At 37.8% G+C, this 24096-nt stretch overlaps 2 protein-coding genes across 11 annotated transcripts in view; one reads left to right on the top strand and one right to left on the bottom strand.

Annotated features, from left to right (window-relative positions):
• The window catches only part of arhgap15 (Rho GTPase activating protein 15), an 84077-nt gene extending 69919 nt beyond the window's left edge, over positions 1–14158 (bottom strand). For 6 of the 10 annotated variants that reach the window (XM_079619881.1, XM_079619890.1, XM_079619885.1 and 3 more), the window contains exons 1-3: positions 14025–14158; positions 12995–13074; positions 12646–12831 (exon numbers count right to left, since the gene is read on the bottom strand). The gene's annotated coding sequence lies outside the window, so the exon portion shown is untranslated. The remainder of the gene's footprint in view (positions 1–12645; positions 12832–12994; positions 13075–14024) is intronic. The other 4 variants (XM_079619886.1, XM_079619892.1, XM_079619889.1 and 1 more) reach the window with 1 other exon arrangement.
• Positions 14159–14342: 184 nt separating this feature from the next.
• Positions 14343–20730, top strand: arglu1a (arginine and glutamate rich 1a). Its single transcript, XM_079619896.1, has 4 exons — positions 14343–14634; positions 15932–16157; positions 18244–18327; positions 19474–20730. Exons 1-4 carry the CDS (start codon positions 14345–14347, stop codon positions 19636–19638), a joined length of 765 nt encoding a protein of 254 aa, XP_079476022.1. The 5' UTR covers positions 14343–14344; the 3' UTR covers positions 19639–20730.
• The last annotated feature ends 3366 nt before the right edge of the window (positions 20731–24096 follow it).

Here is a 24096-nt window from a genome sequence, read left to right as displayed (position 1 = left end):
GAGCGTTTTTATCTGTGTGTTAGCCACCTTTGTGCAGGAGCTTTCCTTGTGACGTTCGGGCAGAAATCCCGGAATTGCAGCCACAGCGTAAACACGCACAACTGGTTCAGTGCTTACAAGAACTCATTAAATACTGACACATCCATTTTACACTGGACAGTTTCCTCAGGTCAGTAAAGTTCAGCAATACTGCAGCTTAACAGTCGCAAATCTTCTAACACAAATCAAATCAGAGGTTGATTGAGTTTGTTTATAAAATAAAGATCTCAAACAACAAACAATTTACTACAGTGCTTGTGAGTTTCCTCAAACATTAAATTTTTAATAATCTTTGTCAACAACTTGAACTGCCTGAATGTAATGTTCAGTCTTAGGAGTGCAATTCAAAAACGCATTATGTTTGAACAACCCCTTAATGTTCAAAATGTAACCGGCAATGAAGTCAGTGTGATATTTGCATACCGAATTGCAGAAATAAATTCTTTATTGGAATTATTTGTTATTGCATATTTATTTCTTACATCTATTAACCTGTTATAGCCAAGGGTGCATTAAAGCACGGGCTTCCATGGGCTGAAGGAGGCCTACACTGGGAAGGGGCTTACTGTCTGCGCAAAAATCTGATTTTTCAAATAATTCTTTGCATATATGGGAGTTTCAGCAGTGACAACAGCATTCTATAAAATGAACTCACGCCCATACATTTTCTAATGCAACCGGACTGGACAACTAGAGTTTTCTGTTACGTCATTCAGTGCAAGAGTGAGGGTTGAATCGCTGTGTTCCATCGGTGATGCTTTAAAGTCTCAATTTTAATTTCTGGAGGTTTTAAATCTGGGGGCAGAAAAAATACTTCAATGTGATAATAAACTTTAAAAGGCTATGATTTAATAAGCACTGTACGTTTCAAAAAAAAAGATGCTGTGCTGTTGTGCATTCTACGTGCTTGCGTTTATAGAGCAGTTTGCAATCACCAAATTGCCCACATTTATGCCAAGTGATTGTTTTGATCTACTGCTGATAGATAATAAATATTTTGTATAATTTATGGTGTTTATATCATGAAGAAGCGGTACCAGTAAATGCACTTTTCGGCCAGGAAAGTTTTGATGGCATTTTCTTTTCATATTACCTCCATATATTAATGCCTAAAATGTAGTGTTTATAAAAGCATTGATGCTTTGTTTGCGTAACTGCTATAATTATGCTTTTCCACATGCACCACCTACTGGCAAAGAGTGAATTTGAAAATTCACCTATATTTGTCTCATATTTTTACGCAGCATACATAGTGTTGTAATGTAAATGTATACATTTCGACTGGAAAGCTTTTTTCTTTTATTTCTTATACATAAAAAATACTGTAATGCTGTAGTACTGTAATGCTGTAGCCCATGGTCCTTAGTTATCATAAGGTGCCCCTGGTAATAGCTACCTTTATACTGCAAAATGTTTTTTTTTAATTTTTTTATGATTTTTGGGCTCATCCAAAATAAAACTTATATTTTCTTATAGGAAACAGCTATCAGGTTAGCTATTTTGTCTTATTTTAATCAACTAACATGCCACAACATAGATATTGTACAACTTAATTGCATACTACCCTTTCAGTCTGTCCTCAAGGCCCTCATGTTGAATATATGTGTGTGAATGAGTGTCAGTGTGTTGCCATTTCTGTACTTTGCATATCTTAGCAACTTTGACTGGTGACAACAGATGGTAGAGATCACCTGTGATGAGAGTGTGTGAGAGTGTGTGACAGGCAGATGGGGAACGTGAGCAACTGACTGAGCTACACACAACACAGGAATGTCATCTATTGATGATAATCATAATTATCATTAATAATTACTTTTTAAGAAAATGCAGGGTTTGAGGGTGTTAAGTTACTGAGGGCAACAGGGGTCGTGTTAAATTCAACACAAAAACTCATCTATAACTTGATTTTTTTGAATTTGTGTAATCTCTATTGTTGTTGTTGTCAGAGGGGTCTCATTTTAGCATGACACATTAGATTGAACAGGTGTAGATGTAGTGTGTGTGTGTGTGTGTTGCACTGGAAGAGATAAAACTGTTATCTGCTGCAGATACGTGGGAACGAGTGGTGGGAGCATCCTACGCAAATGAGCCCAGTTTAGGGAGGAGAGAGTGACTGAGGGTCACATTCGGGTCAACATCAAGTCACTATTACCACCCACTTCTAGTTTAGATGGATGTGTTTGTCCATGCATGTGTGTGTATCTGTGGTAGGGCTGGAATGCTAGAGTTGTATATGTAGGTTCGCAAGAAAGAAATAAACACACACACACACACACACCGGCAGCAGCTGTCTCACCCCATGAATTGCCACCTACATACTGAAGGTCAGAGGTGCTCACACACTCAAGCTACCCAAAAATATCAGCCAAAGTACCTCACTTCTTATACACCCAACTCGAACCCCTGAACACAAGCTGTCTTCACCAAATGCCTCTGTTGCTTTCTATTTTGACCTGCTGCACTTGGCTAATAAGCACATCAAAATCAAGTTTCTTTAGCTGACTTCTTGAAGAGTGAGACTGTAAACTGTTTTTGCATATGAAATTGTGTACTTTCAGAGTACGTACAAAGAAAAAAGTACTTCTTGACCACTGAAGTATGTTCTTAAGGTATGCAGTACGGAGCCCAGCAATTCATTGCTTCACTTTATTTAGTTAAATCATGGTTATATAGTTCTAACTTGTTCCCTCGTTTGAATTTAGTTCAGTTGTAGCCGAGGGAACAAATTTAGTTGTAGGTACAAGTCCTTAATTTGAGGTCAATATATCTTGTTTCCCCCCTGTGTGTCATGTGCAGGGCTCCGTAATGCATTAGGACAAATAAATTCCCAGACATACTACATCCATCATGTTGGCACTGTCCTTTGACCTGTATGTTCTTTAAGCTATGATGTATGATCAAAATCTGTGATAATAATTCACCCGGTCGCTGTTAAATAACTACACTTGAAAGAGACACTCGGCTCACAGTTTTACACCATTTTTTTTTTTTTGCTTTTCGAATCTGTCAGCTCTTCAGTTCATGTGGTCTTACGGGCTAGAAATGTGTCCACTATTGCACTCTTCAGAATGACTGCTGTATTATAAATCTTTAATGAATCTTTTTATAGATGTATTACTTATGGCCGCTCTGCTGTTTGTGAGCGTGTATAATACAGAGTTGGTGTCAGAGCGGTGGGTTAAAGGGCATCCTTTAAAGTGATCAAAAGAGTGTCGCGGAGAGTGTCAGCGCTAAGCAGCTCCGTGTCACTGTGAGGTGATAGAAGGTGAAACTTCTCACTCCTCCATTTAGAATGTAAGTGTCACATTGACTCTCAGCCTTAATAGAGCTGTCAATCACACCTGACCCCAGCGGTCAATAACTAGACCACAGCATGTTGAGATTGCATACATAGACACATACAGCCAAGTTTTGACAATTAGTTTTATTTATTTTTTAAATCATGTAAAACATTAGAAATATTAATTTATGTTCAAAATAAATTTGTTTAATTAATTGTTTTCACCATGTACTTAAGCTCTTATTGCCTACTGAAATTCAGCTCTTATTGTCTTTTGAATTTTTTTTACATTTTTACAATTAAGAGTTTGTCAGATTTAGCTTCCCCAAAATATGGTATAGGCATTTAAACACACACACGATTGCGTGTGAATTAACTCTACCTGACAGCGTCTCTCTACTAGTGAAGCTGTGGGTTTTAGTTACTAAGAAATGTATTCTAGAACTTATCCGGTTTTAAGCTATTTTATCCCAGAGAAGATAAAATCTGCACATATAGCCTATAGATACCTTATTTTCATTGAGAGAATGGTTCAAATTAATTTACATTTATTTACAAATTGATTTATGTTTCACAGCGATACAATAAACCCAAATCTTTCACCATTTTCTTATCATAATTATAGTATGATCCTCCCGGAGCAAAACCTTCAAGCTTTGGAGAAGAAAAAAATTGACAAAATATTTGTGACACTATTACCTGAAGACAACAGCACACATACACAGCTTCAAACTGCTTCTCAGATCATAACGATATTCATATGAGTGTTTGACATGAGCAGACATGCATGTGCAAATGCAAACCCCAGCCCACTTTAAAACCCTGATTCATTGAGCGTCAGTGAGACGGACGAGGTGAGAAACAAAAGGGTGGTTTAGTGACAGTCACACGCCGCATGAAAAAGGGAGTGGAGACTGAGAAGGCAATGGCAAACTGTGCACCGGACAGCCGAGGTGATGGATATAATGTATCAATCACATCTAACTGTGATGCAGGACATCAGTCAAACATGAGGAACTTTCATTGTGCGTGTGTGTTTGTTGTACAAAGAGTGTGGCAGGGTCCTAAGGGGGTCTTTGAGGATGCAAGGAATGAGGCTAACAGGCATTTAAAAAGAGCTTGATATTGCGTCACAGTATTCATTGTCCACACCCAGTTTTTCACTTCCCAGAGTCCTTTACAAACTCTTTCGGCGATGGCTATCTACTTTAGAGTATTTATGTATTATCTAATATTTGTAGAAGCACATACATCTTGTGGAACACGACTAACGAAGAGCAAGTAAGACTATTTCCGTTTGAAATACTGCGCCTAATGAACATATATGATCTTTCCAGTCATTTTCCCCTAAAGTGAGGGGCTCCTATTGTGCAGAAAAAAACATTGACACTTCCATATGCTCACATGAAAATGTTTGCAAATGCAAGACAAACTTCTGTGGTCATTTGTTACCGTGATCTGGTTTATGTCTACTTTTCCCCATGGCAACACAAAAGTTTTCCCATGCATGTAAACGTTTTTTTTTTTTGTGCACACTTCCCACACTTACTCGATTTAAAAAGATTGCACATTTTACTGTATGGGTATATGGACAAGGACTTTTAGAAACTGGCACACAACAAAATCATTAAAACAAATTTGTGAATCAGTTCAATTGATTCGTTTAAACAACTGGAATCAAAAGAACAATTCACATCACAAATCAGGCAAATCACAAATTTCCTCTATAAAATCTAGCTGAAGAAATATGTAAGAGCAGAGAATAACTAAAGAATGTGTTTTTGTTAATGAAACTTCAATTACTTTTTTTATTACTTTTCCAGGAGTGTAAAACACAATTTCAAAAGCCTTTCATGGCCGTGGAAAGTTTAGGATATATCCAGAACACTCTAAAAATTACCCATGCTTTTCATTGTGTGGTCTGTCGTGAGGATGTTTGTACAGTTCTGTTAATAAATTATTTTGACCATCAAAACATATGTAAGTAATGCATGGAAGCACATGTGTGCGAGCGAGCTCACACATACACAAAGGTGACGTCAGCTTTAGAGCCACTTGTTTCTTTCCTTGCAGAACAGTCTCTCACGCTCGCTCTCTCTCTCTCATGATTATTCATTCTGTCATTCCAGCTTCCAGTCTCAAGACTCAGTAGCAGGAAATGGCCATTGTTTCTAGATCAGGTAAAGAGAGAATGGGACAGAGAGTGAGATGAGGAGAGGAGGTCTGGAGCCGTGATGGATGTGGCTCTTTTCCTGCAGGGACTTTCTCAGGCTCTTTTTCCTGTGTTGCCAAAGTCTCACTGCCTCCCGTTTTCTTTTCTCAAGGATCTTTTCGTTGAGATTAAACGATTAAAAAGAAGGGAAAAGGAAAGAGAGAAGGGTTAAAAAACTAGTTTCTTTAATAAACAGAGGAATCTATTCTTCCTTCTCACCAAGAGAAACAAGAGAAGGAACAGAGTGAATGAGACAGACCTGTACATTTCATCTGTGTTCACCTTTAAGGTCAATCCAATACTGCAGAAATGACCTTTCACCTCTTTGCTTGGCCTGTCACAGCCTTCCATCCATATAGCCGTTTATTATGAAAGAGGGTCTTAGAGCTCAATGCTCTTTGACAGAGAGCTCTCTAACTCTCTTCTTTCTACAATGACAGAGGCTTTGGGTGCACGTCTAATGGATTTAATGGATTGGATCCACATTTAGACTTTTAACACTTATGAAGGGAAGTGTGTCACTAGCTGCACCAAACAGAATTGAAATCTGTTTGTTTGAAACATAACAACATTGGCTAAACCAATGACAGGGGTTGACAAGACACTCTGTTTGGCCGAACAATAGAGGATGTGGGGATTGTCTTGTTTGCTGCTGCTAGTTTAACTTTAACTAGATTCTTACATTTTTTATGAAATTTTGAAGCTCTTGAACATGCAAAACACATTGTCACAACTCTATGATGTTGTGGGTGGTTATTATGTGGTTGCTAAGATGTTCTGAGTGGCTTAGGTGTGTTTATATGTGGGTCTAAGGGCTTGTCCACAAAAAGGCAAAACGCAGGACGCGGGTAGTGGAATGGGGTAAAAGGCAAGGTCTCGAGATGCGTTTTTTAAACAGATTTTTAACTTGAGCTCTGGGTTTTTAGAATGCAGTGTCATGCACGAGATGCTGCAATAGACGCAAGACGCGAGTGCAACAGTCATACACGTCCGTCTAGCACGTGTTTACATGAAAAAACAATAGAAAATAACGTATTGGAATGGAAAAACACGTTCTGTGTGAACGGCCCCTAAGGGTGTTGGATGGTTGCTTATACTGGCCAAAGATCCCACCTGCTAATTTCTGTCTCTGTACTGAAAGACGTCAATAAAATACATTTAAAAAATAATGTGTACAATTCCATTCATAAGATTTGTCAAGTTAAGATTCTTATGCTCACGAAGGCTGCATTTATTTGATAAAAAATACAGTAAAAACAGTAATATTGTGAAATATTACAATTTAAAATAACTGTTTTGTATTTTAAAATATTTTAAAATGTAATTCATTCCTGTGATGCAAAGCTGAATTTTCAGCAGCCATTACTCCAGTCTTCAGTGTCACATGGTCCTTCAGAAATCATTATAATATGCTAATTTGGATCTTAAAAAAACAATTATTATTATTATTATGTTGAAAACGGTATTGCTGCTCAATATTTTTTGTGGAAAATTATACTTTTTTCATGATTATTTTATGAATATAAAGTTCAAAAGAACAATATATATATACACATTCGTACGCTGTTTATATATACACTTTTATATAGAAGCAAAATAAAATACATTAAAAATGAAATTTGCTAAAAGGAATAAGCACCAGAAATGGCTCTCAGAAAAGAGCTTTCAAAATAGAAATAAATCAGTAAATTAATATCTAGCCCTACCTGTAACCACCCTTCAACCTAAAATGTCAAATGGGACACACACAATAAGGTCAGATTCCACATTCAACAACTTCTGCAAGACCTCAAGCACAAATCAGATCAGAACACACCATTTGGGACAGGTCCTAAAACAGGCAAACATAACAGCACAATGTGTATGTATGTGAACATTTTAATTCTTAGGGCGAGAAGTTTGTTCAAATCAGTAAGTATGAAAAATAAAAAAAAGTGATGGAATTTTTTATCCAATGTAGGTCAGGTATACAGTTTTAATGGTGCCTAAAGGAACGATATATCTAGAGTTAACAAACAACTGAAGCATGTCGGCCTGAAAAGCTTCTTGAATTTCCATGAAACCACACACACAGACACACAGTAAGGTGACTCTTTGCAGAACCAACCCCAGGAGACTTTAAGAAGTCGGTGACCAAGATCAGTCCAGTGACCAACAACACTGGAGCTATAGCCGGTATATGACCCTCCCCCGCTCAACACACACACACGCTGCATGACGGGTTAAAGAAATTCCTCCTGAGAGCCTTGTTCTCCCTCTCTCTCTCTGTCTCAGCTCTTTCTCTCCTTTCCTCTCCTCAATGGCCCTTTGTGTATGGGCCCTTGGGACATCAACATGACAATGTGCCCCAGCGGTGGGATCCTGTGTTTGTTAAGTGCCCTCACCCTCAAGAGACAGAGGCTACGGCCAACTGAGAGGAGAGGTTAGCCAGAGAGGAGAGGCCATCTTTGATCAAACGAATAAAAAAGGGGAAAGAAAGAGCGCAGCGACTTTTCATTAACTCGAGTAGCATGAAGGCCATTCAAGTTGGGAGAGCGGGAAAAAGCAGTGGTATTATACTGCTCAACTAATCATTTAAAGATGAGGTTAATATGTTTGAGAATTGTAAAATGGCTTGATTGAAAGAGAGTGGTCTGGCCAAAGGTAGCAGTGACGTCTGTCTTTTGTGTGACGTTATTCCACTGGAAGGAAATGCAGTAATTGTTAGTGTAGCAGTTGGGAAGTAAGTCATTTAGTTTGAAGCTTATTGATCATGTCTGACACATATAATACTGATTGACTTCCTCTGGCAAACAACAGAGATCAGTTTGCTTGTGTTCATTTAACACAAAAAAGTTGGCTTTTTCCTCAAGTAAAAACAAACCTCTACCGCTATTACTATGTTGCTTTTCAGGAAGTGAAAATGCTCTTTTTCTACTAGCTTTTTTAACTACATGCCAAAAACTTTCACTTCAACAACAACTTCCCAAAATCTGCAGTTGCATCTCAAATTCAGCCTAAACTGACAGCATTCTCCCACTTTTCCTGGATTATTCATGTAAAGCACTATTCGGACGGGACTAGTTTAACATGGAGAGGTGGGGTAAAGTAATAATTACCAGAGCTTCTCTGTGATTTTAGTCACGTCCGAATGTGCTATCTCAGTAATCATTACGGACAATGTCAGTAAAGACTACGGCGACTTTTACCTTCAGTAAAAAGCTCCAGAAAAAATACCTCAGGTAATACTAATCCCGTGCGAATAGACCCGCTGATGTACGTAAATATTTTGTCATTTCCTGTTTAAAAGTAGTTTTCTGAGGTTTTTCCAAGTATGGAGGCGCTTAAAAAAAGAATTAAATTATTTTCTAGACGCTGGAACGAGTCTGTGGCAAAACTCAAGTGTTTTCCACACACCATTAAGATCAGAAAGAAGCACTTGTTAGAGGCACGAAACATCTTTAAGCGTTAGGTAAGTGCCTATTACCAACAGAATGCAATCTGAAGTTAATTAATACATAGTTCGACCGGACATAATATATTATCCTATAATCATTCGAGTAAAACCAAAGAATATAGTTCTGATGTGCAGCAAAAGCATGTTGAATAGAAATTGGATGTAATAGAAAGTGGCTGTAAGAAAATATCTAACGCATTGAAAATCCCCATTTCCACCATCAGGGCAATAATTAAGAATTTCCAATACACTAAAGATGTTACGAATCTGCCTGGAAGAGGACATGTGTGACAGAGTACTACATCGTCCTAATTCATGGTGAAGAGGAGAGTTCGAGTGACCAAAGACTCTCCAATGACCACAGCTGGAGAATTGCAGAGATTAGTTGAATCTTGGGGTCAGAAAGCCTAAAGTTTGGGAGGGTTTCAAGAAAAATGCTCTTCGCTCATCCAAAAACAAACTCCAGCATATTCAGTTGTCAGACACAACTGGAACTTCAAAAGGGACCGGATTCTATGGTCATATGAAACAAAAAAAATAGCTTTTTGGCAGCAAACATACTAGATGGGTTTGGAGCAAACAGGCATAAAAAATACCTCATGCCCATTGCCCACATATATATACTGCTGGATATTTAATGTTGCGGGCGCATTTTTTTGCTAGAGGTCCTGGACATCTTGTTCAGATAAATGGTATCATGGATTCTAGCAAATACTAACAGTTAAAAAATCTAAACCTGACTGCCTCTGCTAGCAATCGTATAATAGGGAAAAGGACGTTGCAATAATTGGGTTCCAATAATTGTAGCCAACATGACCTAGAGAAAAACATTTTCATTCATATTGTGAGTTCCCCCACACTTTCAATTGTTTTACTTCAATGAAAGGTTAGAACTTTGTGATTTTTTTTTATTAAAGATCAAAAGGATAAACAATGCAGACTTATTTTCACAGCCATCTTTGCTCATATTTACAATGGGTGCCTGCCAATATTAGTGAAGGGCACTGTATGTGCGACCCATGACCTGGAAACCGAGCTTCAACCACAAAATCAAATGCCTAAATATTAAAAGCACAGTTCACACAAGCCTTTATGCCTTTCTTCGTGTTTTGGAACACGAAAGAAGAAGGGATGGGCGGTAAAGATCATGGTGATAATAAAAGAAGTTTCAATTTATAGAGATTTTGCTATATTGTTTATTTTGCTGTACATATCTGTCCAGAGCAGTACTAAAAGGGATAGTCCAAAAAAAAAAAAAAATCTGCCATTATTTACTCACCCTGGTGTTTTTCTAATGGAGTATGACCTTTTTGGTGTTTGGTTTGGTGAGATAGAAAGCAAATTTACAGAAATCCTGACTTTTGGTCTGCACTCCGGCTTGCCCGAGAAAAGCACACAAGCGCAACATTTTGAAAAAAAAAATCCAGATTAATCAAAACACTAAACTGGTACGTTACGTTAGAGCTATAAATAAACTAGCATTATCGAGAAATGAAAACAGGATGACTTTTTCCCCCCTGTATTATTTCTTAATTTTAATGCACAACATTTTAATGATTCAAACCCAATTTAATGTCTTGGCATGCCAAAATATGAGAGAAAGTCATCTCTCTTGCTCTTATCTTGACTGGATTTACAAACAGAGTCACCATGGCTTTGCTCATGTGTGTTTTAAAATAGCCCTGGCTAAATATTTTTAGCCTGTAGTTTTTCAGAATAAGCAACTGCCTGTCACAATGCTCCCCTGGAGTTCGAATGGGATTGAACCTAATCTTAGAGTGACCGTTCTGTCAGCAAATGGGCCTGACAAAAAGAAAGTTATGAATTGGTCTTCATATAGAGCTAGGATAAGCTTATCTCTCGAGGAAACCAACAAAAAAAGGACAAGCAGAATGGAACAAGTAAGAATCAGTCAAAAACAACTGGCCAAGAAAATGATTATTCTTTTCTGGAACGTATGGTAGACATAACCAGGTTGTTACAACTAAGCTAATGTTCTCATGTGCAGAGATAACGCATCAAATCACCCATTAGAAGGCCCAAACAGAATCTGCTCCCAATGAACATTAGCTTAGTTGTAACAACCTGGTTAAGTCTACCATACGTTCCAGAAAAGAATAATCATTTTCTTGGCCAGTGGTTTTTGACTGATTAGAAGGACCCATTAGAAGGCCCAAACAGAATCTGCTCCCAATGAACTCTGCAAAAAGCTCTGCATTCTTGTCATTCACAAAGTTCCACACATTGCACCACTTGCATCCTTGTGTTTTATATTCTGGCTAATTTTATTATGATTTCAGCTACCAATAAAAGCGTGGAACTCTTAGCTCCATTTGACATATTTTACAATGTTTTATAGCCACTCAGACTCCCCAAAAAATCTCCGCAGACAATGCAAAAAAGTCTGAAGATTTCATTCTGACCTGAATAGAGAACAGCTTGCTAACCTGCAATTTCAAACTCTTAAAGGAACATGCCGACTTTTTGGGACTTTAGCTTATTCACCGTATCCCCCAGAGTTAGATAAGTCCATACATACCCTTTTCATCTCTGTGCGTGCCGTAACTCTGTCTGACGCACCCACCGCTAGCCTAGCTTAGCACAAAGACTGGAGGTAAACGGCTCCAGCTAGCATACTGCTACCAATAAGTGACAAAATAAGTGTTGCGCTAATCACTCCACCCAAGTAGCAGTGCTTCGCCTTCTGAGAATATAGTTCCCAGTATGTATGGACTTATCTATTTCTGGGGGAAACGGTGAATAAGCTAAAGTCCCAAAAAGCTGGCTTGTTCCTTTGACATCTGGAAAGTGGCTATGTTCAGAATAGCATACGATCATACTACTCGTACTTCATTTTCCAAATTGTGCAGTATACTATAGTAATTTGCTTGACTTAGCCTATCAACTCCACTGTGATGGATGAAATGTGTAGTTAGTAATATCTACCGTGATCTTTTTCTTTAGTTATTTGATTGCCTTATGTCAAAAGACAATTTTCAGTAAAATGTAATTAAAATGCCAAATTTATTTCCAGGATGGTAACTGAAATGTCACTCAATGAATTAAATATGCAATGTGATGAGGGTCATATGACAACAACAAAAAAGTACACTACTGTTTAGTGTGGAATAATGCCTACAATTTCACTACTTTAAAAAAATAAACAACATCCATCTTATATTCTAACATGGAAGTAAGTTATTTTTGTGAATATGCGAGATTTCTGATTTATTCAAAACAACTAAAAGAATAACAAAGTGCAGTGAGTAAACGGTAAAAAAATTGTGCTACAAACCTGTGTGTTTCTAATTATGACAATACATTAAAATAATGTGGCAAAATACTAGTTTACATGATCAAGCAACATAATGAGCTGTTTTGTATACGCCTAGAAAGGGTGGATAACACCGGAAGCCAAATTCAATTCACAAATGCCTGCGCCTGCTCTTACATTAAAAATAAGGTGGATAAAATATAGGCCTACTACCCACTGTTACACTCAACGGCTTATAGAAATAATATTCATACTAAAGAGCAGAGGTCTTTAACCCTGTTCCTGGAGACCCACACTGTGTTCGAATGTGCCTACTTCCTTACTATATATAGTAGGCTAAAATCAGTATGTGAGCCGAGTATTACCGGTATGTCCAAATTCATAAAACAGTAAGTGAAAAGTACCTGGATGACTTCCTACTCCTGTGCATCCGATGGACACTTTACTATCCCATGAGGCCAGGGGAAAGGATTTGTGAATTTGCAGGATGATGGGACTCCAGGAGAAGGGTTGAAAATCTCTGCTATAGAGAACTGCTGATTACATATTTTTGTGGGCCAACCCAGAAGTTAGCATTACCCTGGTTTCATCTGCAAATACACAATGCAACGGTTATGAATTTTGAATTTTAAATACAATCACCAAGAGTAAAAAGCTAACGTAGACTAGTTAGTTAGAATAGCTTGAAAAGTCACAATTATCAACACAACGAGGAAGTAAACCCAGAATAGTGAGTACTGTAGATAAGCTTACCTGTTCGGCTTGATGATGTTTAATGTCCCCGTCCCCGACAATCTCTATAGTAGTCACATTGGCCACTTGTTGGCAACCACCTTTTTCAAAAAAAAGTAAAAACTTTAAATAAATTACATGGGGTTTACTGATTTATGTCATATAATAAAATATGAAGATACTTTGCGCTTGTGTTAACCACAGACCATATTTCAGGCATTTAAACCAAAAATCCATATAAAAAAATAAAAAATAAATCCCTAGATGTGAATGTGATCAAATTTTCAAACGTGCTATGATATGCAGTTTTGTATAAATACTTTAAACAGTGTTCACACTGAAAAATCCAAATACGAAAAAGTTTACTTTTATTACCAAAGACGACGCACTAAATTAACCGACAAAATCAAGTGGAACGTAGGCCTACGTTGGACACTTCATGCACTCTGACTATCAGACTCCGATGTTGACCATCATTCGAATGACAAAATAACTTTTTCATTCATACACTACACGATTGAGAACATAGTGCATAGGCCTAGTGTAAATCAGGGTGTAAATGCATAATGTTTGGGACGGTGAAACCGGAAGTGCTAACTAATTTTCGGGGGTTTTGGCCTACAAAAATATCCCTGCAGCACATCAGAAATAGGAAAATAGTAGGCTAAATTGTGTGCACGATTTACTATTTTGTTCCCTTGATTTGCTATATATATATCGTGTGCTCGATTTATAACTCGACGAGAACAAATTCGTTAATCGTTCGCACGATTTAGTGAGGGAACCATAGACTGTAAAAGTGGAGAACAAATATTATTGCATATTAATGTGCGGGGCTCCGCAATTTCTGTTACAGAATGTGGACAGGCAATAATATTGTGGACGGTTACTATTTTCTCTGTATTCATAGCACACACAACCTGTATGACCTTTGGATTTACTAAGATATGTAACGCCAACCTCAACTGTATTGTAGGATGTATTGTGCAGAACTAAAATACGTTTGAAACTGCTACTTTGCAGTCACTGACAGCGTTTTGTGTGAAGATACCTCAGAGAAGCTTCCAGTGCGCATTTGGTGCTTCGGCAGACTCCTCGTGTTCCTCCTCATTCGGTATCAGCCCGGAGATATCCGAAAAGACCCGAACAAGACTGATGCATTCTGGGAAAAGGAAGACTGGAGGCGGTCGCCATATTGTTTGATTCCGCAAATCCACTGGAGCAGAAAGCAACGAACGTCCTTATTAAACGAGCTAATATTAAACCATTATACAGGTAACCGTAATATAATATCACACTAGGTCGTTGTAGATGTAACTGCATTCATAAGACCATCTTTAGTGGTGTCAGTCGGATTTAATCGTGCAGAACATGGGTCGCTCCCGGAGCCGCAGCTCGTCCCGGTCCAAACACTCTAAACACAGCTGCAGACGGAGCCGCTCCAAATCTAAATCCAAATCCAACAAGAAAAGGAGCAGATCGAAGGAGTTGAAGAGGAGCAGACGGTCCCGCTCGAGATCCGGCAGCAGGAGGGAAAGGGGTGGCTCACCACCCGACCGAACCGACATGTTCGGCCGGACACTGAGCAAGAGAAGCAACGACGAGAAACATAGGAGAGAAGAGGACGAGAGGAGAGTAGAGATAGAAAGACAGAGAAAGATGTAAGATGACTATTTGTGTGTGTGTATGTATATATATATATATATGTGTGTGTGTGTAACGTTATGTGTGTGTCTACTGTCTAGCCTATGTCCCAGACGCGGCCTTATTCAGTTAAGCATGTATGAAGTGTCACTTGGTTGGGCAGCACTATCACTTCAGTTCAGTTGTTTCATGTTACAAGTAGCAACTCTTTGTTGTTTAATATTTATAAGAACCTAATATACTGATCTAGTGTGCAAAAAAAGTGACGTTTTATGTTACCTATCTGTATTCACTGAACTTTCATCACTCCATGGAGTCTCATAGGCAGCTGTCACACATCAGGTCATCTCATCACTGAAATCTGCTGCCTGTGTAAGCTGATATGCTTTTGTAACTATCACAGATTGTTGACATCTCTCTTTTGTGATTGGAGACCACCAGTATAATGTTAAGAGGTTTGTGGAAGGGAAGGAAGGGGGAATGTAGTGAAAGAACAGGAAGAGAAGTGCTGCAGCCCCAGGCCTGATCTTCACCCAGAGTGTATTGTAACCACATTCAGGGTGTTTTAAAACTCAAAGAGAGGCCGTGGATCGAGTTTCATGACACTGAAATCAAATCAAAAGATGGCTGCTGTTGTTTAATTTTTGTTTTGGCTTTGGGCAATGTAATGGTCACTTGGTTCAGGATTGTGTCTGTGTTCCTAAAGGCCAGGTGTGACAGCTTGCTCTCCTCTAATGGTTTAGGCATGCTTAAAGTGTAAATAAAGGTAAAACATGCTTTTGTAATCATGGCCTCCCTTTTATGGGTTTATGATGTCAGCGTGCACATCATGTTTAATTTCAGAATTATGCAGATGACAGGTCAATATCATCTGCCTCCACTGGGCTCAGCAATGCATGTTGTGAAATGCATTTCTTTGACATTTGGTTGTGAAATGTGCTTATCTTTTTGTCTGCTAGGTAAAGGTTATCAAAGCTTTTTCCCCCCAAAAAAGCTAAATACAATTGCAGAATTAAATGTTTTTCACATTAACCCTTTTCTGTAAAAATAATTACATAAAAATATGAATACAATTATTATTATTATTTTTTTTTAATATTATATTTTTGAACTTGTCTAATTCACATGCTAAAAAAAATAAATTGGGGCCAGTAACATTTTGTCAGGACAAGGAACTACTGGCCCGACTGCTAACAAATACATTCAGACCTCTTCTTTTCTTGTATGAGTTGTTCTTCACTCTACGTTTATCATTGAGTATATTTATTTACGGGTCTGCCATGTTTGATCCTCTCTTTCTTGTTTCCTCCACAGCCGTCAGCAGGAGATTGAGGAGCGTCTGATTGAGGAGGAGACGGCGAGACGCGTGGAGGAGCTTGTGGCCCGGCGGGTGGAGGAGGAGCTTGAGAAGCGACGCGACGAGATCGAGCATGAGGTCTTGCGGAGGGTGGAGGAGGCCAAACGCATCATGGAGGCACAGCTTTTGCAGGAGCTTGAGAGGCAGAGGCAGGCCGAACTGAACGCCCTGAAAACCAGAGAGGTAACGCTCGGTCGTTCGGAGCACAGCGGAGAGCAGCCGCAAACCGCACACCCTCAGCCGTGGCACAACCTGACACTCGTTTTCCCCCAAAATAGAGCTGGAGATGCAGGGTAGCTGATGGAAGTAAGCTCCATTGATTGGGTGGGGAATGAAATAAATTACAGAATGCAACATTTTCAAGGTGTGATGTTTGGAGAAGTTCAGTCGAGTTGCTAGGGAACACGAATATTTAAGGACTCGTTTACTCTGTTGATAGACAAGCTCTGTGCTTTTTCTGTAGTGCTTTAATGTGATTTTATTGAATCTCACACACCTCTAGTGCACTCTCAGGGGTTTCAAGTAAACGTTTTGCCACGGCTGTAAGGGACCAAATATAATGTTTCCCATGTTTTTTCTCCCCTTTTATTTTACTCTCTTTATTCCATATCTTTTATCATTTTACTGTCCCCAATGTATGAAACTGTTTGTCTTCAATAAAACGCTTTTCTTTAAAAGGTCACATGGCATTCAAACCTGGCCTTTTTTTTTTTTTTTTCACCATAATACACTTTGATAGCTTACCATAATACACTTTACCACCGTAATGTGGTTTTGAATGTTACAAACACACAAGACCTTTTGCGGCCACTAGACCACACTTAAACTAGTTAATTTGCTAAATCCATAGCTTGTAATTCCACCCATACCATAAAGGAGGGTTACTGTGCTCTAATTGTAAAGATGCAACGAGTTATGAACAAGAAACTAATTCCATTCCACAAGCACACACAAAATTCAGCCGCTCAGCACTAATAGGGTTAGATATGTGCCCTCCTTCTGTACGTTTTAGATTTGTCCCCATCATTTGTAGCCCTGGTACTGAACCATTAAATGAATCTGTATTGTTCTACATTTAGCGTTTGCACATGATTTGGTCTTCATTTGCCCCATCAATCACAAAATGATCCACCCCTCTCTTTATTGCTTATCCATTCTGTCATCTATGTTTTAAATTTATTAATTGCCGATTATTATTTTTTTTACTTCATTTTTCCTTTGACTCTTCGGTTTTGACGTCATTAAAAGTGCAGTGTTTTAAATGTACTTCTGTGTCCTCACAATTTGCTTTTCCTCAGGAGTGCTGGTGTGCGGGTACACACACACAGACACACACACACACTTCTACATCCACACCCAACGTTACTGTGCCATTGAGCTTAGACGCAAACACATCACTGTTTTTGTTTTCAAACAAACACATCTAACGAATGATCCCACCTTTGTGTTTTTGCAGTCTTTAACCTCCTTTAACATTAATAGCCTGACGTCCCCACACGGTAATGTTGTATGATTACCATAATTCATTTTCTTGGACTGTGCTATATTGCATGTGGTGTTGCTGTGTAAGAGCACTAGCTCGTGCTAGTAGCTCAGAAATTTTTAAAGGGGAGGTGCTGCGCTGTCCAGGACGGGACACACGGGACCAGGCAGTAAATACTCACCCCTTTAATCAGCAGTTGTGTAGGTACAGTACACAGTCAAAGGAGAAAGGCGTAGGTATACAAGCATTGGTGAGCCACTACTATTCACTCTCCTTTATTTAAGTTAATCTTTCTTTGTCTCTCTCATTTTCTTTTGAAACTTCTTGCTTATGGATGCTGATAAATAAATAAAAATAGAGAGAGAACGAACTGATTGATTTTTTTTTTTCCATCTGCAAACGAATGAGATTCTTCGTTAGTTGTCGATGTGTTATCTTTTACATACCAGTTCTGTATGGATCCTAATGAATGCGTAAATGGATGTTTGGATGTGTATATATATTTAAACATGGCGGGGATTAAAGGTGTGCTTGAATACATTCGTGGGTGGGTTTTTTTTTGCTTATTGTTGCATACATAGAGGTTAGCTTCAGACATTTGATGCTGCAGTTCGGAATGTGAAATGTCGAGAGCGTGTGTAAGTACATGAAAGATTGTGGAAGTGTCGCTGGCTGGTACCTGTTTGTGCGAGTGTAGACGTGTTTGAGTGTGCAACTGGGTTTATGGGGACCTATTTCAGTGGATTTGTCTGCCCGTCCTAACATGTCACCGTGTCACCCCTTTAGGAGGAAGAAAAATCCAAACGAGCGGAGCTGGAGAGAATTTTGGAAGAAAACAACCGAAAGATTGCTGATGCTCAAGCTAAGCTGGTACTTATCTCTTTGCTTTATTTTGACAACAAAACATATTACCGTACTTATTCTAGAATATGATAAACAAAATCCAAACAAAACAAAAATGAATGTACTCCTAAACATAAAATAAAAAAATATGTACACAAAACAAAAATATTTAAATGTAATACTTAATTAGTATAATTCTAAATGCTCCCTCAGAATTGGTTGTCCACACAAAAAGTATTTTCATTATTTATGTAAATATAAAATATTATTGCAATTTCTATAGAAATTAAGGGAAAAAATTCCTTCAGTTTTATGAATAATGTTAATATGCAATACCGACACCTACTATGTTGAAGTGTCAAGAAGATGGTTTGTTTTATATTTTCAATGTCATTTAGTGTGGTATTCATGATATGATTTTTGTTTTATATCAGGATTACAGCTTATACCGGTGTGTGTGTAATATACACCCCTACCCGGAAATATCATGAAATGTTGATATGCAGGCCTGAAAATCTAATTTCTTTAGGGAATAATAATATTCTCTTAAATAATCAATTTGCTTTAAATGGATCTTTGTGAGCGTAGTTTCTATGAAATTGTTCAAAATCCTTATCCAATTAAAGCTCTAATCTGGAATGGTTATGGAAATTCATTGATCAAAATTGGTGGGAACCCTGATATGAGTCCACAAGCCAGTGGATTCATATTGAAGATTATGTCCGCTGATAATTAAAAGCTCTTGAAGAAGCTTTTATTTCTCATTTTTGATAAAACATTTGTGGTGATGCTTTGGTTTTTGTGTTTATACATTTCAAAGTCATTACAATTATAGGCTTTTGTGTGTCCGTTAAAGTAGCTCTCCCTCAAAATGGACAGAAAATATTTTTTCTTTAAGTCATTATGAACACTGGAGTGTTTTTTTTTTGTTTTGTTTTTTGCACTTGCACAGTGGTACTGCCCTCTCTGAAAATTTTCAAATTGGATGCTTAGCAGTGCCAACCATGCCCCCATTTTTTTTTTTATCTTTATGGTTGGATCAAAAACAATGAACATTGGTTTTGCATTAATGCATGTTAATTAAAGTACATTTTCATGTATTAGTACCTAAAATGAACCTATTTATGCCTTGGCTGATTGAAAAAGTCACTTTTGCTCATGTGTTTGTTTCAGGCTGAGGATCAGCTACGTATAGTAGAAGAACAAAGAAAGATCCACGAGGAACGCATGAAGCTACAGCAGGAGAGGCAGAAACAACAGAAAGAAGAACAGAGGATGATATTGGGGAAGGGCAAGTCCCGACCTCGCCTCTCCTTCACTCTCAAAGCTACGGAGTGACCTCTTCTCTTCTCTTCTCTTCTCTTCTCTTCTCTTCTCTTCTCTTCTCTTCTCTTCTCTTCTCTTCTCTTCTCTTCTCTTCTCTTCTCTTCTCTTCTCTTCTCTTCTCTTCTCTTCTCTTCTGATGAGTGCTTCATGTTGAAGTGAATCGGAGTCTCAAAGAGAGGTCTGCCCTGTGCGCTCTGCCCACATAAATTGGTCTTCATAAACCCAGGAAATAAATGTTTTTTTGGAATCCTCACGCTTCATAACCGGACTTGCAGGCACCACCACAGACTTACAGATCAGCTGCTTGCCATCTTTTGCTTCTTTTTTTTCAGTGTGTTGTATTGATATTTGACATTATTATGCTGGATGCACCTTTAGAGAGAGAAAAAAGTCCTTTTCAATGGCAAGCAATTAAGAATGAATAAGTGTAAATATTTGTGTATATGAGTGTGTGTGGTTGGTTGGTCGGTCAATATATGTCAGTGGTTTGGGAGCTTGAATGGTACAACCCCAATTTAACTACTGTACTTTCATTCAAAGCATCAGCAAGAGCATACACAATGTTTTTTTCTTTTTTTTAATGTAAATTGGCAGTCTTTTTGTTTTATGCTTATTAGTGAACGTATGTGTGGGAGTGTGAGAGTATTTTGTAATTTTTAGACTGCAGACTGAACACCTCAAAGCATATAGTTCCTAAAATGCTGCTTAATACATAATCCCATAATCACCTGATATGAGCTGCGTTTATAGCATTGTAACCTAGATCATATTTGTCCTTTTTGATACACTTTACAAATGGCTCATTTTGAAACGTAGAACATATGTATGACCGGAACTTTAGCATTCACAATACAAACATTTCAGTGAAAAAAAAGGTTACAGTGTTACAAAGTCTTGTAATGTCTAGTGCTCTGTTGGTACATTAAGGAAATCGGGAATCACAGGTAAGACTAGTTAGGGTGTGTATGCGAGCGAGTTTGTGAGTGTGTGTGTGTATGAGTGTGTGTGTGCTAGAGGGTGTTCTTGTATTGTGGTAAATTACCCTTTTCCTTGTGAACTGGGACATTTAGTGTGTTGACCAATAAATCCCATGAACACAACATGGCCTGAATCATGTCTCTTGTGCTCTCTGCAAACCACAAAGTAGTTTGTTTAGACCCTTAATGTTCTTTTCTGGGAATTTGTTGCACTCTCGTTTAAATTTTACCCATTATTTTAATTCTGCATATGTTGTGCAACACACCAGACATTTTATTGAATGGACAATTACAGTAAAATCTAAACTGGAAAAAGAAAAGAAAAAAAGACTGCCATTTTGTAGATTTAGTTACTATAAAATTCAAAGTCATGCAGATTCCAATTAAACTGTAAATTAATATTATAATTGTTCTAAAACATTTACAGCACCATAATCCCATGAAACAGCACCCATTAAAATGTATAGTGGGGTCATTTCAAGAAAAAGGTAAACTGGTTACCATTATTACTCCCTTTAATTAAGATGAAAAACGTATAATTCTTTCAGGTGAACTCTTCAAAGGACAAGTAAGTATAAATTATTTTAAAGTTAGTAATGAACAGTTTTAATTGTGTTACAATGCTTTATACAGTAGGCAAATGATTAATGAAAACTTGTTTATAGAAATATCTGCATTTATATCTTTCTAATAAACACTAGTGTTGATCTTTTTTAAGCCACAGTTACATCCCAACAATGTAAAAAAAATAGTTTTATGCTAGTTTTAGCACAATGTTATTTAATAATACTTTTATGTAGCAGAATTTTAAATCTAAAGGAATGTATTTGTAAAATCACCTTTTCGTGCAGTGATCCCAGTGATCGATTGAATTTCATGTTGAGAACTTTCCTTAATACGAGTTAAAGACAGAAGTGAGTACCTACGTCAATCTGCATTTCAGATTGACCTCTAGGTTACCTCTGGTCGCTGCCTACGGTTCTCATGTGGCGTGTGTGAGACTCTAATGGAAATGTTGGCAAACTTTTCTGTCACAGACGTGATTTTTTGACGAGCCCGTATGATACAGTCTCGCAGGATGTATTAGTCACTGTCAGCTTTAACAGTGCAGCGCTGATGAACTACTGATGTAACGCCGAAACTGTGCTCGTATATCATACTCGGCCCTGCGCGCGCTGAACTCCACAATTCCCTTATTGACATAGTGAATAATAGTGAGTGTTAACCGCAAAACAGAATTTTAACAGCTATTATGATCTGCTCAGAAGCGATGCGTAAAGTTTGACCAAAAATGTATAAATGCGCATACTTGACTGTTGCTTGTGTGTAAGGAGGCCAGCAGGTGTGTTTTCTCGTCAGTGAAGCTACTTTGTTTGATCACGCTAGGCTCCGAGGGACCCACGGACCGTGAGATTATTCGCGTGCAACTGAATAAACATCGATCTGACCCTGTGATTTCAAAGAGCTGAGAAGTTGCTCAGAGTTTATCTTTAAGGTGTGAAGCGTTGTTTGTTTTTAATTTACGGAGTGACACTTTGGTAACGTTTAGGTTGAGATGTTTAAATTGATAATAAAAATTAGTTTAAATATTGAAATGTCAGGAAAAACAATGTCAAGCTATAAAACAAAACAAAAACTTATATAGTTAGCCTATACAAATTGTCTTATTTAGAAATGGTTTCAAATGTTTCTATCGAAGTGTTAAGCACGTGGAATAGGCCTAAGATTAATATAAATGTAATGGTAAAAGTTGTTAAAATTACCTAACGGTGTTTGTTCTGGTAGAGAATTCAAGAAAAGAACATATGCTAGAAATTGCACGTTTACCTCTTTACCAAGATACTTAACAGCTCATCTGCGTTGCGTTGGTTATTTTTAAGATAGCTCAGGAAATCGTCGTTTCCGTGTTTTCCCGTCGGGAAACCTTCTTCTGGAATTGTGTTAGCTCGTCTTATTGTTTGCTTTTGTTTGGTAGTGTGGGAGCATTCTCAGAAACAGTCTACCATTGCACAAAGTAAATAATTTATTACCTTTGGAGGCTTGGAGCTCTTTGTAAGTGGTGCTTGAAACAGTTTTAAGATTGTCTATTTAATTTTGCACTTCCAAGTTAGTGCTTATATTGACAAAATATGTCTTTATGTAGCACAATAAGTGTAGGCTAACCTGGCCTGCATTAGATGCCTGGACAAATAGATGTCATAAACAGACAATTGTCGTTGCTTTGATGTAGCACGTGCGTTAATACAGCGCTTTATTAACGCACAACAATCATTTAGTCTGTGTATTCAGCATGTGTATGTGTTAATTATCGCTTCGATGTGGAATCTGCTCGTTTGATGGTCTCTTAAGCCAGGGAAGAAATACACACTGATAACAGTAAATGCTGATTCAATTACAGTCTTTGGAAAGTGTGAATGCTTTTCCGGCTTTCTTTACACTTGCGTCCTAATTTATCTTTAGGCGTGCTTCCTAAATACCAGACATGGCCGGTTTATTAACTTAGTTACAAAAGTCTGTATAATAGCTATAATATAATATAGGCTAATATAATATAATAATTCATGTGATATAATATATAGCTAGTTTATAATACAGTTTGAAAAAAGGTTTATTACTTTATTATAAAGTAAGTACAGTGTGCTGTTTATAGCCTACTTATAGCCTACTAGTTTATTATTTTTGTTTAAATTATTTTCTTTAAATTATTCCGTTTGCGAAAACACAGTAGGCTACAGCATTTGACAACTGCATCTGACAAATAAAACGGAACTATACAGCTATTTTACTATTTAAGAGTAATGTAGGCTGTGTGTATCATCATATAGGCTACTCTAAATTAATTTGAATGATTTGATATTTTTACAGTTTAAAATACAAATATAGTGCGAGATTGTCGTAATGAACTTGTCATTTAATTGATACATAAACAAATGTAAGAAGAATAGTCAAATGTACTTACTTGACCGCTGAGGTGGTTCTTCGTGGCCGCCAGTGGGCGCTGTTGACTGCTGAATCAACCCCTCTCGCATTCAGCAGGCAGCTTTCTCTCGACCTCAACCTAAATAAATGCCTTTATTTTAAATTATTGGCCATGCTGGAGTGGGATTGCCGTGGAACACATCTAATAAAATCTAATATTTAATAGAAATATAATGACATTATAAAGTATAATAACGAGAAATAATAGTGATTAAACATTAGTCCAAGAACCAATTATTAGTGAGCATGAAGGTAGTATATTATGAAGTTATTAGTACCTAATAGTTCTAAGTACGGCTTGCTGTTTTTTTTTTTTATGTCGTTATTGTAACAGTTGCGATTATACACATTCTATCACGAGTTCTCTTTGAAATGCAGAAATGTCATTAATCCCTGAACTGAAATCTGGGTTGGCGACCTGAAGTCCGATATATTCTCTCATTGCTCGACCAGTCGCCGGGCGACCGCTTGATTGACAGGCTTCTCTCCTCGGCCAATGGGAGACAAGGTGGGA

The sequence above is a fragment of the Phoxinus phoxinus genome, assembly GCF_949152265.1.
Source record: "Phoxinus phoxinus genome assembly, chromosome: 7".
NCBI lineage: Eukaryota > Metazoa > Chordata > Actinopteri > Cypriniformes > Leuciscidae > Phoxinus > Phoxinus phoxinus.
This window is presented reverse-complemented; position numbering and strand designations above follow the sequence as displayed.